Genomic DNA, 19,430 nt, shown 5'->3' with positions numbered 1-19,430 from the left:
TGGTGATGGGAAAACTGGACAGTGACATGCAAAGGGAAACAGGGCCACTTTCTTACACCACAGACCAAACAAACTCAAAACAGATGAAAGACCTAAATGTGAGACCTGAACCCACAGAAACCCTAGAAGACAGCACAGGCAGCAATTTCTGTGACATTGGCCACAGGACCATTTTTCTACATGTGTCTTCTAAGGGAAACAAAAGCAAAAATAAACTATTGGGACGACATCAAAATAAAAAGCTTCTGCACACCGAAGAGAACAATCAACAAAACTAAAAGGCACCCTACGCAATGGGAAAAGACATTTGCAAATGACGTATTGGATAAAGGGCTGGTATCCAAAATCTGTAAAGAACTTACAGGGATGTCTGTCCTAGTAGGAAGAGGGTGTGTGACTCTTGATCTCAGGGCCGTGAGCTCAAGCCCCACATGGGGTGTGCAGATTACTTAAATAAATAAAATTTATGGGGCGCCTGGGTGGCTCAGTCGGTTGAGCGCCCACCTCTTGGTTTTGGCTCAGGTCGTGATCTCACCGTCACAGAGATGGGCTCCGCACCAGGCATGGTGCCCGCCTGGGATTCTCCCTTGCTGGCACGCGCACACACACACTCTCTCTCTCTCTCAAAACACAAATAAAACAAAACAACTTAAAAAACTCAACACCAAGAAAATAATCCATTGAAGAAATGGGCAGAAGACACGAACAGACACTTCTCCAAAGAAGACATCCAGGTGGCTCACAGACACATGAAAAGATGCTCAACATCACTCACGTCAAGGAAATACAAATGAAAACCACACTGAGATACCACCTCACACCTGTCAGGATGGCTAACATCAACAACACAAGAAACAACAGGTGTGGGCGAGGATGTGGATAAATGGGAACCCTCTTGCTCAGATGGTGGGAACGTAAACTGGTGCAGCCGCTCTGGAGAACGGCGTGCAGTTTCCTCAAACAGTTAAAACCAGGTCTAACTCCCCTACAGCCCAGTAATCCCACTACTAAGTACCTACCCTCAAAATACGAAAACACTCATTCAAAGGGGTACGTGCACCCCATGTTTATCGCGGCATATTTACGATAAACTGTGTAGGCAGCTCTAGTGCCCATCGACTGATGAATGGATAAAGGAGATGGGGTGTAATACACGATGGAATACCATTCAGCCACCAAAGAGTGAAACCTTGCCATTTGCAACAATGTGGACGGAACTAGAGTGTATTATGCTGAGATAAGTCAGAGAAAGACAAACACCATATGATCTCGCTCGTATGTGGAATTTAAGACACAAAACAAAAGAGCAAAGGGACGGGGGTGCTGATGGTTCCGGGGGGAGGGGGGCTGGAGATGGGGAAACGGGCGATGGGGATCAAGGAGGCGCGTGGCGTGCCGAGCACCGGGTGATGTAGGGAAATGCTGGATGACTGTACTGAACACTGAAACTAACACCACGCTGCATGTTCACCAACTGGAACTTGAAGAAAAAACTTAAAGAGAGAGACAGATCACGATTAAAGTCCTTTCAGCAGGATTATGCATCATGAAAACCCAGCCTATCCGTGTCTGAGATGATATGTCAGCAATACCTTCCCCATAACCTGAAAGTCAAATTATTTAAATAAATTGTAACCAAGTGTGACGGCTTGATCAAAAGCTGGCGTGTTCGGATGCACCTGTTATCCATTCCTAAGGGCCCCTTCAGGGACACTTCCAGCCGGGACCCTCAGAGGATGGGCTGGGGGGCAAAGATAAAAAGGCCTGAAAGAACAGACAAAACTGGAAGGAAGCTTCTGGAGCCCACCAGTCTCAAGAACCTAACAGGAACTGAAAATCCACAATGGTTTTAGTTGAATGTGAACTCAAACATTATTTAAAGATAGCAGAGAGAGAAACGACGTCTTGTCACACAAACCTAGAACTCAAGGAAACAATCGGGGCCGGGCGTCTGTCTGCCCTCCCACCAAAGCAGCAGACGGTGGCGGGGGGGGTGGCGTCCACAGGACTTGTGCCAGCTGCTGACCGGCAGGCCCAAGCTCTCTGGGCCTAGCCTGGTCCTCTTCGGGTCTGGCACTCCCGGGTTACCACGGTGACGGCTCCCAGAGTGGTCATGACTGCCCCGCACCCCGCCTCCTCCCTCCGCCCGCCAGCCCGGCCACTCACATCCAGCTCCCCGTCGTCCAGCTCCCCGTCATCGTCCTCCTTGCTCTTCTCCTTGGCGGTCTCCAGGGGCTCCTTGTCTTCCAGGCCGTGAGCACCCGCGGCCCCCTCATCCCCAGGAGCCCCGTCCCCCTTCTCCTCGTCATCCTCAGCGCCAGCCTTCTCAGCCTCGTCCTCCTGCCCGGCAGGGGCCGGCTCCTCGGGGACCTCCTCGTCGTAGTCTAACTCATGCTCGTCCAGGTCCCTGGTGACCGACGAGGCCTCGTCCCTCAGGTCGCTCGCGCGCTCTTCCTCCCCGCGAGGGGGGCTCGCGGGGCCTCTGCTTGGGTCCTGGTCCTCCTCGTCAGAGTGACTCTCCTCCTCCTCCTGGCTCAGTCCCGGGGCGGCGTGGTCTTCATCCTCCAGATCGGAACCCCTCCCCCCAGCTCCGCCGAAGTCCTGATCAGACCCGCTCTCCCTCAGAATGTCATCGTCCGAGAGCCTCTGCTGTTCCTCCTCTTCGTCCTCTGGAGAGCGAGGGTCCCGTTCAGGGCTCTCGGCCACATCCATCGGTACCCACAATTCTGCAAAAGAAAAACAACGCAGGTGCACAGCACTTAGCAAAACGGAAAGCAAATCTGCCCTGGTTTTCCCGGGCCCACACTCGGTCCTGACCGGCAGGAGGGCCCGGGACCCGCACTTGGCCCGGCACTTGGCTCCTCCAGACCCCAGGCCCCCGATCACAGACCACTGCTGCTGGCTGCGCCGACAGGGAGGCCGGGAGGCCAGCACCACCCACGGGGTCTCCACCAGGCTGCATGTACTGACTAAGCTGGGGGGTGAGCGCCTCACATCTGCAGCGATCTGGCAGAGACCTGGTGTTCTTGTCACAAGTGCAACCCGGTAAACAAAGTAGTAAGACAGCTGTTGCAAGGGACAGCTTTTTCAATTCTTAGAGTAAGAACTGAAATTCAAGAAAAGTTGCACGACTGAACGAGACAGCAGAACCGAAGGCACCCCTCAAGGGTCTGAAGCAGAAACCTTGGCCGGCCTTGGGAGTCCCCAGGTCATGGGCTAGCTCCTGTTCCCGAACGTGCTTCTGTAAGCATGGCCCTGACTGTCCCAAAGGATCACTCAGGACAAGCTTTAAAAATGCAGAGCTGGGGGCGCCTGGGTGGCTGTCGGTTGAGCGTCCAGCTTCAGCTCAGGTCATGATCTCACGGTCTGTGAGTTTGAGCCCCGCGTCGGGCTCTGTGCTGACAGCTCGGAGCCTGGAGCCTGCTTCGGATTCTGTGTCTCCCTCTCTCTCTCTCTGCCCCTCCCCTGCTCACGCTCTGTCTCTCTCACTCTCAAAAATGAATAAATATTAAAAAAAAAAAAAATTAAAAAAAAATGCAGACCCGGGGCCTACTCAGAGACCTGTACGTTGGAGCCACCACCAGACGCCCCGAAGGTGGCACTCACTCATGCACCCTGTGATTTCCTCACAGCAAAGTGGAGAATCACCGCCCTAACACAGGTATATCACGGAAAAGGACTCTTGCAGAAAACTTTACATGTTTGAGTAGTTTCACGTGTAAAAAGACTGTCATTTCAGAAGATCTCACTTTCATTTTTACCAATCTGGATTTAATACTAAAGTGTATATTTTTTGGTTTTCCAACCTTGATGCCCATAGACAGTATACTGTTCCATTTCTTCCTTAAAAAAATTTTTTTATTGTTTGTTTATTTTTGAGAGAGACAGAGCATGAGCAGGGGAGGGGCAGAGAGAGAGAGAGGGAGACAGAGAATCCGAAGCAGGTTCCAGCTCCGAGCTCCAGAGCCCGACGCGGGGCTCGAACCCACAGACCGTGAGATCATGACCTGAGCCGAAGTCGGATGCTCAACCGACTGAGCCCTCAGGCGTCCCTGTTCCATTTTGGAGACTGCACACAGTGGGACCGGAGTATATGTGCAGGAAACCAACACCACTCACCAGCACAACCTGGAGTGAGTCACTGTTGCAACAGCAGGAATGGCGAAGAGCTCAACGTTCACCTGAGTCTTCAAAGTTATTATTTAAGATGATGTATGTCACAATCATGCTACTTGGTATTTGGTACTGGAAGCACACACATATGACTGCATACTTCAATAAATACAGAAAACTATTGGGGCGCCTGTGTGGCTCAGTCAGTTAAGTGTCTGACTTTGGCTCAGGTCGTGATCTCACGGTTCACGGGTTTGAGCCCCTGCATCAGCCTGCTGGCTGTCAGCACAGAGCCTGCTTTGGATCCTCTGTCCCCCACTCTCTCGGCCCCTCCTCCGCTCGTGCTCTAGTGCGCTCTCTCTCAAAAATAAGATATATAAAATTATCTTATGCATTTATGTAACTAAAAATTAAACACGTATCTTTCAAATTTATACTTTTGAAAGGAGAACCTGTGTTTAAAGATGCATACCAAGAGCTGGTGCCCTAATTGATAGAAACACTGTTTTTGCAGTTAATGGAAATTATTATAATTGAGCACACGTTAGGACAAATCACCTAAAATTTGCCACTTTATAAATCAACCAAATGACCACCGGTAATAGAAATTTACAAACCTGATCATCCATTCATAGCCACAGTTTTGAGCATGATTCACTTTTCAGTCTTCCTAACTGTACTATCCAGAGGTAGGACTGGGGACTATTGGGGAGAATTTTTTAAAAGTCAGTCCTCAAATGGTGGACCCTGCTGAATATCAAGTAGGCCCCCCTGCCCCAGACGGCACGCCTACTGCCCCCCGTGAGATAAGCAAGGTGCCTGAAAGCTAAGGACTTTCCACGCTCAGCGGTCAGACAGGGCCAGGTTGCAACAAGCACTCGGGGCCCCTTCCCCTTTCTTGGTGGACAGTAAGCTTTTCCTTTGTGCAGGAGTCCTATGCCCATCTCTGCACAGATCTTCTTACGCTATATACAAGACACCTCTCCACACGGGGCAGCTGCTGAATCTAGACCTGTGCCCTGTGGGCAGCCGGTCACACGGAGCTGGTTACTGAGCCTCAGACGCCCCTACCGGAAACCTGACAAATTCTGATTTTCACATTTTATAGTGCGATGGCAACCCCAGAAAACAAAATGACTTCCCACTTAAATCAATCGACTGTTATCTAAAATTAAATGTCCCCTCAAACTAGATTAAAAATCACACAACTGATAGGCTGCAGAAAATACCTTCCAAGCCCGCCACTGGCCTCGCAACATACTATCCTGTTCAGAGCCACGAACTCTCCTAACCTGGTAACAGCTCTTTTCTGGGGGTCATATGCAAACCGGTTTGCACTTTGGTCTCGCTGTCATGATTAGATCCAATCAGACTGCCTTTTATACTTTGGGAACTTGAAATCAAATCCTAGAGTAATAAATGGAAGAAACACAGTACCTAACTTCAAATACCCAAACTAATGCAAAAAGTGGGCAGTTTACCCGCTGGGGGGCTGCATCTCAATGGGACACCCAGTGCAACAGTGTGGCCTCTGTGTTAGACCTGGACCCCAGCTTCCTAGAGTCGGGACCTTGGGCACACCTCGGGACACACCTCAGTATGTCTCTTCATCTGAAATATAGGGACAAGAGTATCTATTTTGCAAGATTGTAACAATTAGATGAGCTAAAGCCTGATCATGTGCCTGACAGAGGCTCCACACATTTGAATCTGAACTGAACTGGTGAGAAGTAAAGGTACTCCCCAACTTCTAAGAACCAGACTCCTATCACCCGTCAGACACACTTCCAGTCTCTGCGAGCACTTAGGAGTTAATTCATTCATGGTTTCATCCAACAAACAGCTGTCTACTCGATTCAAGACTGGATCACTGAAACAACTCTGCAATGAAGCTGACAGCCACCACCGCCTGCTGAGAGATGACCCCCCCCCCTTCCCCCCGTGTCAGGCACCTGACCAATCCCTGTCAGCCTTCCAAATAAACCATGTTCCCCGTCACAGATAAGGAGACCTAGGCCGCATGGCCACGGAGTGGGTATCTAGGGACCGCAAGTCAGAACTGCACCCGGAGCGTGTGGTCAATTACAGAACCCCGTACTCTGCGTGAGCGCGTGCTACCCGCCGAGGAACCCACCCCTACGTTTTGCCACTGCTTCTATAGGAAATGGGACCTGAGTTCCAAACTGATTTTGTAAACTCTTTTTTGGGGGAACAGAACCTACACATAAACTGGGGACTGCTACTGAACCAGTAGAGTCTGCCTGTTTTTATTTCCTCCCTTTTAAGGCTTTGTGCTGATCCATCTATAACTTCTTAGCCCTTCTACAAAACCACATTTTCATATATGTGGAACAATTAACATAGCACTTACGTAGTCCATTAGTTAAAAACCAGTTATGAACATATGAAGACCCAACTTGTGACACCAGTCATTTTAAGCTCGTCTGCAGTTTGAATCTTAGGCACAGAAGCTAAACAGAAATCCAAGAGAAGAACCCCCAAAGGTGCACACCGTTATACCGGCCCCGTGAGCAACGCAGACTCAGATTCCCATCTGGAGATGCTGGAGCACTGTGGCAGGAAAGTCACTTTAAGAAGTCCTTATTGAGTGCACACCCCCCACGGTGTAAATTGTGGAAATCAATTCAACATTCCAAGGACACAAAGCTAACTTCCTGACTCTCAAAGGCAGTTTTCAGAGCTGACCAGAAGGCAGCAGGGCTACCTAAGGCCCCGTGCACCCGCCACTCTGGGCAAGTGCACCATCTTGGGAGTCAAAGGTTCCAAACTTTGCCAAGAATCCTCAGTTACAGGTGACTGTGCGAGAAGAGCGGAGTAAAAAGTCCGCCTCTTTGGGGGCAGCCCAGTGTTCTCTGGTAGTGGTGCTTAGCCTTTAGGAGAGCAGGGAGGGCTCGCGTCCCTAGAAAAACGAGAGTATGTGCAACGTATCTTCCACTTTAGGGAGTTCAAGACCCCCTGGGGTCCATCCGCTGTCCCCAGATTAAGAGCTGGTGCCTTAAGTATACTGTACGTTACCGTACTCCAAATCCATACTTACCACGCCGTCCACAACTGTTGGTCTGCAAAGTCTGTCGGCGGGCCCCGCCCCCACCCTACATGGAGTACCTGAGGCGAAGGGTTCAGACTCACCTCTCTACTCCCCAAGCTCAGCAGACAGCTGGCACCGAGTAGCACGGCTCCACGTACTTTACTGTCTAAACGGGGTCACGGTTGAGACTGAAGCGGGGGGGGGGGGGGGGGGGGCACTATGAACAATTACAACAGCCGTTAGGAGGTGCTGTCCTAGGCACACTGGGACGTATGATCCCCCTTAGAAGGCCCTGATAATTTCCTGAGGAGTCGCCTCTCGTCTTTACCTGGGGAGCCCCTTGGGATTTTACGGTATGAGGCTGCTCACAGGTGAACACGCTGCACAGAAAAACACGCCAAAGAACCTGCGTATTAGAAACAACCCGAGTCACACCCTGCTGCCCGGAAGAGAAGTGTCACCGGGGGTCAGAAGAAGGCTTGCCTTCCAGGCCCCGTGCCAGGCAGGCTCACCGTCTCTCGGGGCACCTATGTCCTGTTTGGAGACGAACTCGGCGTGGCAGCCATGTGAGTGCACACCCCGGGCCACATGCCAGGAAGAACACGCAGCCTACGGATGCAGACAGTGACACGGGCTCTTGTCACGTCTTCACCAACTCCTGGGCTCGGAGTTTTTACTCGGCTCTTCTCACACAATCACCCTGTAACCGAGGATTCTTGGCAAAGTTTAGAACCTTTGACTCCCAAGATGGTGCACTTGCCCAGAGAACCGAATGACAAGTGTCCATCCGTCACCGTGTTTCCACTGCAGGCTGCTTTGGGCAGGTGACACTTGATAAATGCTTGTTGGCTAAATGACAACATCTTGTTACTTGATAAACTACCTGTTGCATACCAGAAACTGGAAAGAAGCGCTCATTTTTAGAAGACGATACCAGAACTCAGACGTGCAGTGAGTGGAGTCTCGTCACCCAGCGGCCACTCTGGAGTCTGGAGGGCTGCGCACGGATTCCAATAGCAACGCTAAAGTGCAGAACGTTTTGGGAACTTCTCTTTTTGAGCGACGTTTGGGACCTTTTCTTCTCACGCTCTAGTGGCCGCAGACGCTCGTCCTCTCAAGGTAGGTCACTCGAGAGATCTCAGGAAACCCAGGAGAGGAGCGACTAAGCCACGTAAGAGGACTTCTGGTTAAATGCAGGGTACGACTATCGAATGGGACTAATCTTCTCACCCGACGCAGGTACTTACGGCCAAAACAAGAGTTCTCAGGAGGCTGTGGCAAAGGAGCACCCGTGAAATACAAGCATAACCTTTCAGGAAGGTAACTTTTAATAGAGCAATCCCTATCTGAAGGTCTAAGTTCTGGTACATCCAGTTACAATCCTGACTCAAAACGTCACAGGTTCACAACATCTAAAGGAAGGATGTCAAGACTGGTGACAGACACCATCCCCAACCGGACTAAGCCTGACCACCAAAAACTCCTCAGGAAAGAAGCACTCACCTTGAGACGATCTGTAGCTGTGAAAAAGTAAAAAAAAAAAAACCTTCTTAAACACGAGCAAGGCCACAGCTTACCTGTTTGCTCTCTGAAAGGATTCCACCGAGCTTTCTTACAACATGTGAGCATTTCCCACCCCAAACCAGGGAGGAGTTCCAGCCTTTGGGACACAGAGCTGGCTGCGCTCCACACCCGTGCTCAGGCTGTAAAATTCTCGGGCCAAGACTCCCATCCACAGGCAACAGGGGAGGTGAGTCTCAAAGAAGAAATGACGAGACGCTGCTCTGCCCCCAGACAGTGCTACAGAGGCCAAGCACTCCCTTCTTCCATTTTCCCCAAACGGATCAGAAGACTGCCCCACTCTTGCCAAAGACCTTGTTGAACAGCGCTCTCTTAAAACGATCGGCCACACTACTCGGCAAATTAGCTGTCACAAAGTATTCGACAAAACTTAACTTTCAGCAGATGCAAGGCTGGAAGTGAGTTTTTCCAAAGGACTCGGCATCCTCCGGGCTCCTAACTTAAGGAGTTAAGTTTGTTCCTAAGAGTGGCGCGCGCGTTGGGGCACAGCCAAAACATCCAACCTGTGCACCGTGAAGCTGAGGGAGCAAGTTCCGGGAGGCTCCAGAGAGCTCAAAGTTCCCGAAGAGCCCATCCCCGGTCTTGGCTGGCCTCCTCCGCCGGGCGAACCTGCGTGCCTCCCCCCGCTACTCCTGCTGTGGGCGGCAAACATGTGCCACGCGAATGTCCCGGAAGAGAAATGACAGCTTCGGGAGTATCGACTCCACCGCTGGGCGCACAGGCGGCCGCGGGGAGTTCGGGGTCTGAGTGGGTTCCAGGGCCCCGTGGGCCGGCTCGCAGCGGACTGAACGCGGGATCGTGTGTGTTTCGGGGACCCCTTCCCAGGGCCCGAGGGCCACGCTCGGCCGGGGACGCAGCCCGGAGCGCTCCCCGGAGGCGGCGGCGCCGGAGCTCCCGGGCCTCTGCTCCGCGCCGCCGCCACGCTCCCCGCCCGGCCGCCTCGGCCTCCTCCCCGCCGGCCCGGCCTCCCCGCCGCCGCCGCCGACACTTACCTCAGCGCGAGGGCGGGGAGGGGGCCACGGCTCCGCTGGCGTCGGGGCGGCGCGGGGAAGACGTCCCTCGGCCCTTCCGCTCCTCACAGGCTCCGGCTTGAGGCGCGACGCGGGCGGAACAAACGGGCTCCACTACCCGCGGGGGCCGGCCATTGTGCGACGTCATCAGGCCGCGACGGTCGTCCTGCGGGCCGGCGGGCTTCCCTCCCTCGCCCCGCCCTCCGCCCGCTTCCTTCCGGCCTCCGCGCGGCCGCCTCCGCGCGGCCCCACCCCCGCGGCGCGCGCCTGCCTGAGCCTGCCACGGCGCAGGCGCCGCCCAAGCCCCCGCCCTGGGGCGTGTCTCCGAGTCCACGCGCGGCCGGGCGCCCGAACACGCCTGCGAGGGGCGGGGCGAGCTGGCCGCGCCGCGCGGTCACGTGACGCCCCGCGCCGCTGGTTCCCGCCCGGCGGCCTCGCCTTCTTCCCGCGGACCCGTGAGCTCCCGCCACGCGGATGTGCGCGCCCGGCGCAAAGTTACTCGTGTTTTCCCGCACTGAGCTGAAACGGCAGAGCCCCGACAGTTTTCGCGGCTTCCGTCGGATTGCATCGCTTATGTTCATTGAGTGTAAGCGACTCAACACAGAATTGATCCTTTGTGAGTATTGAGTTTAAATGTCAGAGCTTACAAATTGTAACCGTTTCCGGTTTCGTAAAAATAATCAGCTCAACGCAGAGATTAATCATTTCTCAGATACTGAGATTAAATATCAGCGCTTAACAACTTCATTTCCGCGGGAATAAACAGCTCTCCCTATTACTAGAATGATCAGTGTATCAGAAGGACGTCACGTGGCACCTGGAGCATTTTTGGCAGCTCACCAGCTGTGGGCACAGCCCCTCGGGGTGGGGCCACCCTGCGGAGGGCCAAACACAGCACTTTAAAAAAAAAAAATTTAATTTATTAATTTTTTTTGAAAGGGTGTGAACGGTGAAGGAGCAGAGGGAGAGCGAGACACAATCCAAAGCAGGATCCAGACCTTGAGCTGTCAGCACAGAGCCTGATGAGGGGCTAGAACCCACGAACCACAAGATCGTGACCTGAGCTGAAGTTGGAAGCACAACTGACTGAACCTCCCAGGCGCCCCTAAGATTTTATTTTTAAGTGATCTCTACCCCCAAGGTGGGGTTCAAACTCAGGACCTCCAGATCAAGAGTCCCATGCTCCCCCCTCTGAAGGCACTTTCCATTTTAGAGAGGAAGGTCCTGGGCTTGGTTGAATGCCCGGCAGTCTTGGCCTTAGGAGTTTTAATCGTTTGCCAACAAGGGAACCAAGTTTCCTTTTGCGCTGGGTCCTGCAGATTATGTAGTGGGTTCTGGGTGTAATTAAGGATTTGGGGATGTGCTAAGCAGAGCAGGCCTTCATTCAGCCATCTTCCTCCTCCAGAAAATTCGCAATAAATACTAACAGCTCCTCCTTGGTGCAGTCTGCCACTGTTCAGCCGCAAATAAGTCTGGCACGCCGTGAAGTTGCGTGAACTCATAGATGTTTGCCCCATGTCATCTGAACAAATGAGCCAGGGAAGAAACGAGTTACCATATCACCCAGCAATGCCACTCCCAGGTTGCTGAACCAAGAGAAATGAAACCTGTGCACACAGACATCTGTACACGAATGGATGTTGGTAACAACTTTATTCACAACAGCCACGAGGGGAAACTACCTACGTGTTCATCAAGTGATGATAGGTAGATACGGTCTATCCGTCCAGTAGAATATTACTGAGCCACATAAAGGAATGTAGCCTTTTTAAGAAGAGAGAGCAAAGAGTTCTCTGTCTCCTCCTCCAGCCGCCACGGGAGGGCACAAGAAGGTGCCATCTGCAACCCTGGAAGAGGGCTTTCACTAGAACCTGACCACACCAGCTCCCTGTTCTTGGGGTGCCAGCCTCCAGAACTCTGTCCGCGATTCTACCTCCTCAATGAATCTCCAACCACCCTCCCTTTTCTCCAACCACCGTCACCACCTGCCAGGATTAAAGCTGCAGCTCCAGACCTGGTTCCCTTGTTGTCACTGTGCCCTGCCCCCATCCTCTCCTGGACACCAAGAGTCACCTGCCTATAATGTCACTGCTCCAGCCTGAGGCCCCTCCAGCGGCTCCCCCTGTCCCCAGATCAGACCTGAACCCTTGGGCGTGCTGTCCCCGCTCCGTGACCTGCCCAGCCTGTCCCTCCAGCACGTGTTCCTTCTTTGCCCTCAATTTGCGGCACACTTCCTGTGCCACCAGGTGTTTACATGTGTCATTCTTCTGCCTGGGACGCTGCTCCTACATCTCCCCGCCTAACGTTGATCGTTCTTCAGGCCTCGTTGATGATGGACCTTCTCCCAGAACCTTGACTGTCTACGCAGCACAGCTATGAGCTCCTGGTCAGGCACGAGTCTCTAATCACAGTGTTTGCAGCATCTGGGGTGGGGGTGTGTGTTGGGGGAGCAGCATCTAGAAAGACAGAAAATGGCTGAGGTGGGATCAGAACCCGGGTGTCTCTGAACGTAAACACCACGGCACCTCTGTGCTTTGAGCCAGAGGCCCTGGGTGTCAGCATATGAACAGTGTCCCTGTGAGCCTCAGTTTCCCTGCTCTATAAAGTGGGGCTGTTCACACCTGCCGCCTCCTCCCAAGAGAAGGAAGAGGGAGTGCGGTGACAGGCACACACGGTCGTCGGTTCGCAGAGCTCTTCCCTCACGGCAGGCCTTGTGCTGGGCATTGTCGTGAGAACCTTGGGAGGCACCCCCCCCCCCCCCGCCGCCCCCGTGATCTGTTTTTTATAGTTGAGGAGGTAGAAGGCGTAGGGGCGCACAGCTGGGGTTTCACCCCGGCAGGTGGACCGCAGATCCCAGGCGTTCTGTGACATCACAAATGAGGTGTCTCCAGGTGAAGTTACTCTGGGTGTGACTGTTCTGCAAGAGAAACATAAACATCTGTCTTATCCACCCGGGTCATTTGGAGTCAGCGTCACTAGCAGCCCCTCTGACCCTGACTGGCAGGCATTCTCCTGCCATGTTCAGTGCGTCAACACACGTGATCCCATCTGGCCGGGGCCATCGGGTCAGTCAAAGCCAACGGGCGTGCATTAACACTACTTAGCCGCATGAGAGCGCTGCTACCACTGAGCTGGGACAGCTGGGACGGTGCCCTGAGGTCACTGGGTCTGAACCTCTCAAGCGTGGTGGTCTCTATTGGGCTACAACCACTTTGGAGAACCGCAGGCATATTGGGAGCAGTGCTCTGTGGCCAAAAACATGACCCTAGGCGGGCGGCCCAAAGTGGAGTCGGGCTTCAGCAACACGGGACCTGTTAGGAACGCACGGTCTCGGCCAAAATCAACCACTCGGGAAACAACAGACGATGACGAGGATGTGGAGAAAGGGGAACCCTCTTGCACCGTTGGTGGGAATGCACACTGGTGCAGCCGCTCTGGGAAACAGCGTGGACGTTCCTCAAAACGTTAAAACTAGAACTACCCTCCGACCCAGCAATTGCACGACTAGGCATTTATCCAAGGGATACAGGTGTGCTGTTTCGAAGGGGCACACGCACCCCAGTGTTTATGGCAGCGCTATCGACAACAAAGTATGGAAAGAGCCCAAATGTCCACTGACTGATGAATCAAGATGTGGTATATATAGAATGGAAAACTACTCAGTGATCAAAAGGAATGAAATCTTGCCATTTGCAACAACGTGGATGGAACTAGAGTATATGATGCTAAGCAAAGTAGAGAAAGATAAATATGATTTCACACATGTGGAATTTAAGAAACAGGAACACAAAGGAAGGGTAGCAAAAATAAGATAAAAAGAGAGAAGGAGGCAAACCACAGAAGACTCTTAAATACAGAGAACAAACAGGGTTGATGGGGGGGTGGGGGATGGGCTAGATGGGGGATGGGCATTAAGGAGGGCACTTGTTGGGATGAGCACTGGGTGTTATATGTAAGCGTTGAATCACTAAATTCTACTCCTGAAATTATCACGTTATATGTTAACTTACTTGGATTTAAATAAAATTTAAAAAATTTTTAAATGAGAAGCACTCGGGGCACCTGGGTGGCTCAGTCGGTTAAGCGTCCGACTTCGGCTCAGGTCATGATCTCACAGTCTGTGGGTTCGAGCCCCGCATCGGGCTCTGTGCTGACAGCTCAGAGCCCGGAGCCTGCTTCAGATTCTGTGTCTCCCTCTCTCTCTGCCCCTCCCCTGCTCTGTCGGGCTCTGTCTCTCTCCCCAAAATAAATAAACATTAAAAAAATTTTTAAAAAAGACTAAGTGAAATGAGCCAGTCAGAGAAAGATGAATACCGTATTATTTCACTTACATGTGGAATTTAAGAAAGAAAGCAAAGGAACAAAGGGGGAAAAAAGGGACAAACCAAGGAACAGACTCAACCATAAAGAACAAACTGATAGTTACCAGACTGGGGGGGGGGCGGGGGTGGTGGGGGGGGGCGGGAGGGGGGGATGGGCGAAACAGGTGACGGGAATTAAAGAGTTCACTTATGATGAGCACTGTGTAATGTATGGGATTGTTGAATCAGTGTATTGTGCACCTAGAACTAATATGATGCTGTGTGTTAACTGTACTGGAATTAAAAAGCTTGGAAAAAAAGCCTTCCCCGCTCCAAGGCTAATATTATGTATCATTATACTTTCATCATCATTATCATTATGTTTTCTCTTTAAAAGAGGAATGCACATTCTCAGGCCCTGCCCCGAGCTGCTGCATCAGGAACTCTGGCAGTGGGGCTGGCAGGCTGCCCTTCCACACGCCTGGGGATCCGATGCCCCTGGAGGGCAAGAACCACGGGACTGTGGTGCTCTTGCCCGTGGCCTCTGGGAGACACGAACAAGGATACAGAAGATTTCGCAGTAATCACCAAAAAAAACAAGGGAAAAAAACAGAAACAGAAACAGAAAAAACAGTTTACAGCTGTTTGCAATAGTGTACAATACGTATAATATTGTAATTGTTAAACATTGCAGTATGTGAACGTCAAGTGTATGCCTCTAATATCTGTGCAGGTGAAGCTGCTTCCACAAAGGGCATTGACTGCCCCTTTGAAGGGGGAGGAGGAAGCCACGTGCCCTCGTGAGCAGGGGGGCGACACGAAGAGAGCTTCACGTTGGTGATTTAAAATATTTATTTTTGAGAGAGAGAGAGAGAGCGCCAGCGAGCACAGGCAGGGGAAGGGTACACAGGGAGAGGGAGACACAGACTCCGAAGCAGGCTCCAGGCTCTAAGCTGTCCACACAGAACCCGACGCAGGGCTCGAACCCACGAACCATGAGATCATGACCCGAGGTAAAGTTGGACGCTTAACCGACTGAGCCACGCAGGTGCCGCATGTCAGTGATTTTAAAACCTCATCTGATGGCTTCTACCCCTAGTCACCTGTGGGTGGCTCTGTTGCTTTTCCTCTTGATTTTCGGTGATCTGGTCCCCTTTTATAGCATGCCTTGTACTTTTTATTTGATGTTGGACGTGGTGGATAAATTTTTGTGGAGTGCTGGGGCGGCCTTACGCGCTCCCAGGGAGGGTGAGGCCTTCTGGGCGAGCGGGTTCAGCGGATCCCCGGGCCCTGTTAATTAAGCGTTGCTGCTGGGTTTCGCAAGGGCTGGTTTGTTTCCCGGATTGTGGCTCGTACTCCTGAGTGGAGCCCCTGCGCGCTCAGAGGACCGTCTGCTCCGTCTGCCCAACTCAGTGTCCATGGGCTTGATCTACAACCTGTCGCTCCCGCTGCCACGCTGCTGCTGAACGCCCGCTCACTGCCCTTCTCTGCCAGTTGTCACACTCTCCCCCAGTCCAGGCAGCCCAGGGGGCAGCCGTGGCCTGAGGGGTTCGTGCTCAGGATTCTGGGCTCCTTCTCCAGGCTTTCCCCTCAAGCTCCAGATGGTTTAGACCCTGTCTCCTCAGCTCAGTAAGGCCGCGCTTGCTGCCGTCTGTCCCCCCCACCCCGCCGCAGGGTGCACGCAGGGTTCACTTCGTTGTTTCTCTTTGCTCAAGGTCATAGCCCTACGGCTGCCAGCGTCGGCTGCCCTCCAAACGTATATGTGTGCGCATATGAGTATGTGCATATGTACGTCCGGCTTTGACCGTTGTTGGCGGGCAGCGGGGGCGGGGAGGTGCAACACTGGACTTTCACACTTCAAGGTGGCAATGCCCGCATGAGCCTCTGCTGTTTTCTCAAGCTGCCACCAGAGGGCACGCCAACCCAGGTGTTCTGCACGCCTGGGGATGGGATGTGGGAAGGGAGGTGAGGGGGGGGGGGGGTGCGGCTCCCCCTGCCAGAGCCCCTCAGCCCTTCTCATTCTTGGGCTGCCATGTGGATGATGCCGGAAGGCAGGACGGGCCTCAGGCTCCTGGATATTCAAACGCTGTCTATTCCCACATGGGGAGGGGCACTCGCACGCTTGCACCCACACACACATTCCCTTTCATCTTCGTTTAGAAGCTCTTCCTCTGGCTTCCCTGGAACATTAATGGAGCACACAAATTTTGGGGGGCCTTTTTCTGTATTTGGAATTCACTTCTGCGAGACAACTATGGATGCAGCTTGCAGGAAGGGCCGCTGGTTCTGTCTGGGTGGGGACCCCACCCTCCTGTCACAGCCCCTACGCAGACACAGTGTGGTAGCGAGAGAGATCAAGTCTCCGCTGCCGGGGGGCCTGACTCCTGGGGGACCCCTGTCCTCTCCAGGCTTTGTCCCAGACTCCTGAGGGGTGCCCGGCACCGACCCCACCCAGCTGTTTCCCTTTCCTCCCTTGAGACATCCTGGGACAACCTCAGACCCAGCTGAGCCGTGGCTGCAGCCCGCTCCTCTCTGGTGTGGCTGAACGAGTGAAGAAATGACCGAATGATTGCATGAACGGATGTCAGTTTGGTTCCCATCTCGAAGCCTTTACCAAGGGCCAGGACTTCTTCCCACAGTGGCAGTGTGGGCACGGCACCCTGGTTCCATGCCGCAAGCCAACCAGTGGCTTTCCGCACCCCAGTTGTCAGTGAAGCCTTTCTGGAAAACAAGGGGACTATGGTCGCCCGTCTCCAAGATGGCCCCAAGGAGCCCTGCCCGCTGGGACTCGCGCTGTGGAGCAGCCCCGCCATCCGGGCTGGCCCACCACGGCTTGGGCTGGTGGGGGAGGGAAAGGCAAGGTGTGCTGGGAAGGCCTGGAGCCCCACGTCTGTGCTCTTGGGGGCCCTGAGCTATTGTAGGACGTCCGGCTTCGCTGCTGGAGTGGCCGCGTGCAGAGGCAGAGGCCCCGAGATGGCACGGAGGGCAGGGCTCTGCTGTCCCAGCCAACCCGAGCCTGCCAGTCCTCCTTGCGAGGCACCAGCCAGGAGACCAGACGACCGCTGTCCCACCGTCATCAGGCACAGAGGAACCACCCGGAGGAGCCCGGCGGGCCCTCAAGTGTGCACGATAATGAAGCGACTGTCTTCGCAGCCCAGTTCCAGAGAGCCAAGGCCACAGATGCTCCCTCGCACCTGGGACCTGGGGTCTGCACCCATGAGGCCCCCAGCCCTTGATGAGTGTACCACCTGAATGTGACTTTCCCTCCTTCTGGCACCAGCCTGCCTACGTCTCTATGCCAGCAGCCTTGTCCCATCTTCCGTTGCACAAACGTCGCCCCAGCTTCTATGAGCACCTCCTACCATCAGCAGAACCCACTGCCAAACACCCAGGATTAGCACCAGACAGCATGGCTTTCCACCGCCAGAAGGGTCACAGCTGTGGTGCCAGACATTAACCCTTTGGTTCCTGGGCCATGGAAGAGGTCCAGAAGTTTCCAAGGAGGGTCCAGTCGGCTGAGGTAGAGGGCCCTTGGTTATTGACATGTTGACATTAGTATGGGAGTCACGTGGCAATTTAGTGGCCGAGGAAGCCGCACTGATGCATACCAGCTGAACACCTGTGTGTTTCTTTGGGGGCTCACTCTGACACAACTTCCCTCCTCAGGGCCCATGGGGCATGCCCTGGGATGTGCCATCTGCAACTCACATTCGGAACCCCTCCTTCCCTGAGTCCCCACCCCCAGCTGGATGTTTTCACTGATTGCCAAGTCCCTAAGTCTGAGGACTTAGAGGTGACATTCTAGAAGTCTCACTGTGGCTCACCTCCAATCCCTGCAAAGTGGCCTTTCCTGCCCACACCCTGCCCTGCTCCTCGGGACCAAATGTAGGAGGGTTGTCATGAAAAGGGCAAACATTTTTTTGTCATTTTTTTCTAAATTACAGAACAAACCCACCTTTATAGATACAGACAGATAAATAAGGCGATTTGGGCCCTGGTATGTGACAGGATCCGGGCGTGTCCAGAGCCTCGGGGGTGGGAGTGGCCGCCCAGCGCTGTGGCTGAGGACACCTACTTTGTAGAGGGATGGGTTTGGGTTCATATGTCCACTCTGCCCTCCACTAGCTCGCCTTCTGACGCTCTGCTTTCTCTTCTGAAAAACGGTGACAATAACAGTTGTCACCATAGGGGGGTGCTCGTGACAGCTACAATGTGCCACGGGCTGTGCCCAGTGCCTGACCTCTGGTATGCCCCCGGCAGATGGCTGCTGTTAGGTATGAACACATTTGAGAATAGGAGACGATGCTCACCAGTTATTTACAGATGCTCTTCCACTCACTCTGTTGTGAGCGCCTTTCCGTGCCAACTGGTACTTCCTACGACATCGGTCTTGACAGCCCGTTAGTCTCATGTGGGAACACAGCATCGAGTTCTTTCCAGTCTGAATGGATATTTAAGTTGTCAGTGAGTTGTCTTATTACAAACAAAAGCTATGTAACTGCTACGTGACCCCAGGAGATGCCCCTGGAGGCTTCTTTGCTGCGGGTGGTGAGAGGCTGCTGGCTGCCGGCTTCCTGGGGCACACAGAGGGCGGAGATGCAAACGTCTGCAAACGCGGTCTGTCTACAGTGCGGGCGAGCCGGTCGTGGGAGAATTCAAGGCAGAGTGAAAGCACTCTCTGCACACATTCTGGGTGTTGGAGCTGTTGCTGCTCTGGTGGTGTCTTTCCTATCCTAGACAGAGGGAGGACTCCCCAGGATCAGGGGCAAGGGGAGTGGAGTAGAGGAAAGGACCGGCGTGAGGCTGAAGATGTAGGTTCTTGTCCCAGCTCTGCTGCTTCTCCGCTGTGAAGGGTGTCCTGCCCCATAGGGCCGACCGAGACACTCTGCACACAAACACTTAGCACAGCTCGTGGGGTGTGGTGAGTGGTCACGAGTCTTAGCTGTTTGTGCCGATTTCATTTACTAGCGTTAACTGCGTGATTTGGGCGAGCCGCTCTCCCTGTCTGGATGTCCGTTTTCACTTCCACGGGCCTTGGTGTAGATGGGTGTGTTGCCGCCTTCCACGCCATTTGATTCCGTTCTCTCCTGAGGTCACCGTGCCTCTGGTTCCGTCTGGAAGGACGCAGGATAAGGCAGCAGGTGGTTTCAGCACCAGCAAGGGAGGACAGCGCCTGGAGCTGTCCATGGGCTGAAATCTCGGGTGGGTCTCCCTGAAGGAGGGCAGGAGAGGTGTGGCCCGCCGCTGGAGGAGGCAGCAGCAGGGATGGCGGGAGACAGGCTCTGTGTCTGGGAACAATGAGCCTGCCATGCGACCGGGGCTCATGGGGTCAGAGCCTTCCCAGACGTTCCCGGCAGCCCCAGTGGGGAGCTGGGG

The 19,430-nt window shown here is 53.6% G+C and overlaps 1 protein-coding gene and 1 long non-coding RNA gene across 2 annotated transcripts in view; one reads left to right on the top strand and one right to left on the bottom strand.

Moving 5' to 3' along the window:
- ZC3H18 (zinc finger CCCH-type containing 18) overlaps window positions 1-9,930 on the bottom strand; it is a 59,429-nt gene extending 49,499 nt beyond the window's left edge. The window contains 2 exon segments of the mRNA XM_053906748.1: window positions 2,167-2,726; window positions 9,736-9,930. Coding sequence (XP_053762723.1) covers window positions 2,167-2,712 — 546 coding nt within the window. The 5' untranslated portion in view covers window positions 2,713-2,726; window positions 9,736-9,930.
- Window positions 9,931-10,170: 240 nt separating this feature from the next.
- On the top strand, window positions 10,171-13,401 carry LOC109245548 (uncharacterized). The gene is made up of 2 exons (XR_008423607.1): window positions 10,171-10,369; window positions 10,693-13,401. It is a non-coding gene; the product is annotated as an uncharacterized LOC109245548 (long non-coding RNA).
- Window positions 13,402-19,430: the final 6,029 nt, after the last annotated feature.

This window comes from Panthera pardus, unplaced genomic scaffold, assembly GCF_024362965.1.
Source record: "Panthera pardus isolate Hobbes unplaced genomic scaffold, ASM2436296v1 HiC_scaffold_19, whole genome shotgun sequence".
Lineage (NCBI taxonomy): Eukaryota > Metazoa > Chordata > Mammalia > Carnivora > Felidae > Panthera > Panthera pardus.
This window is presented reverse-complemented; position numbering and strand designations above follow the sequence as displayed.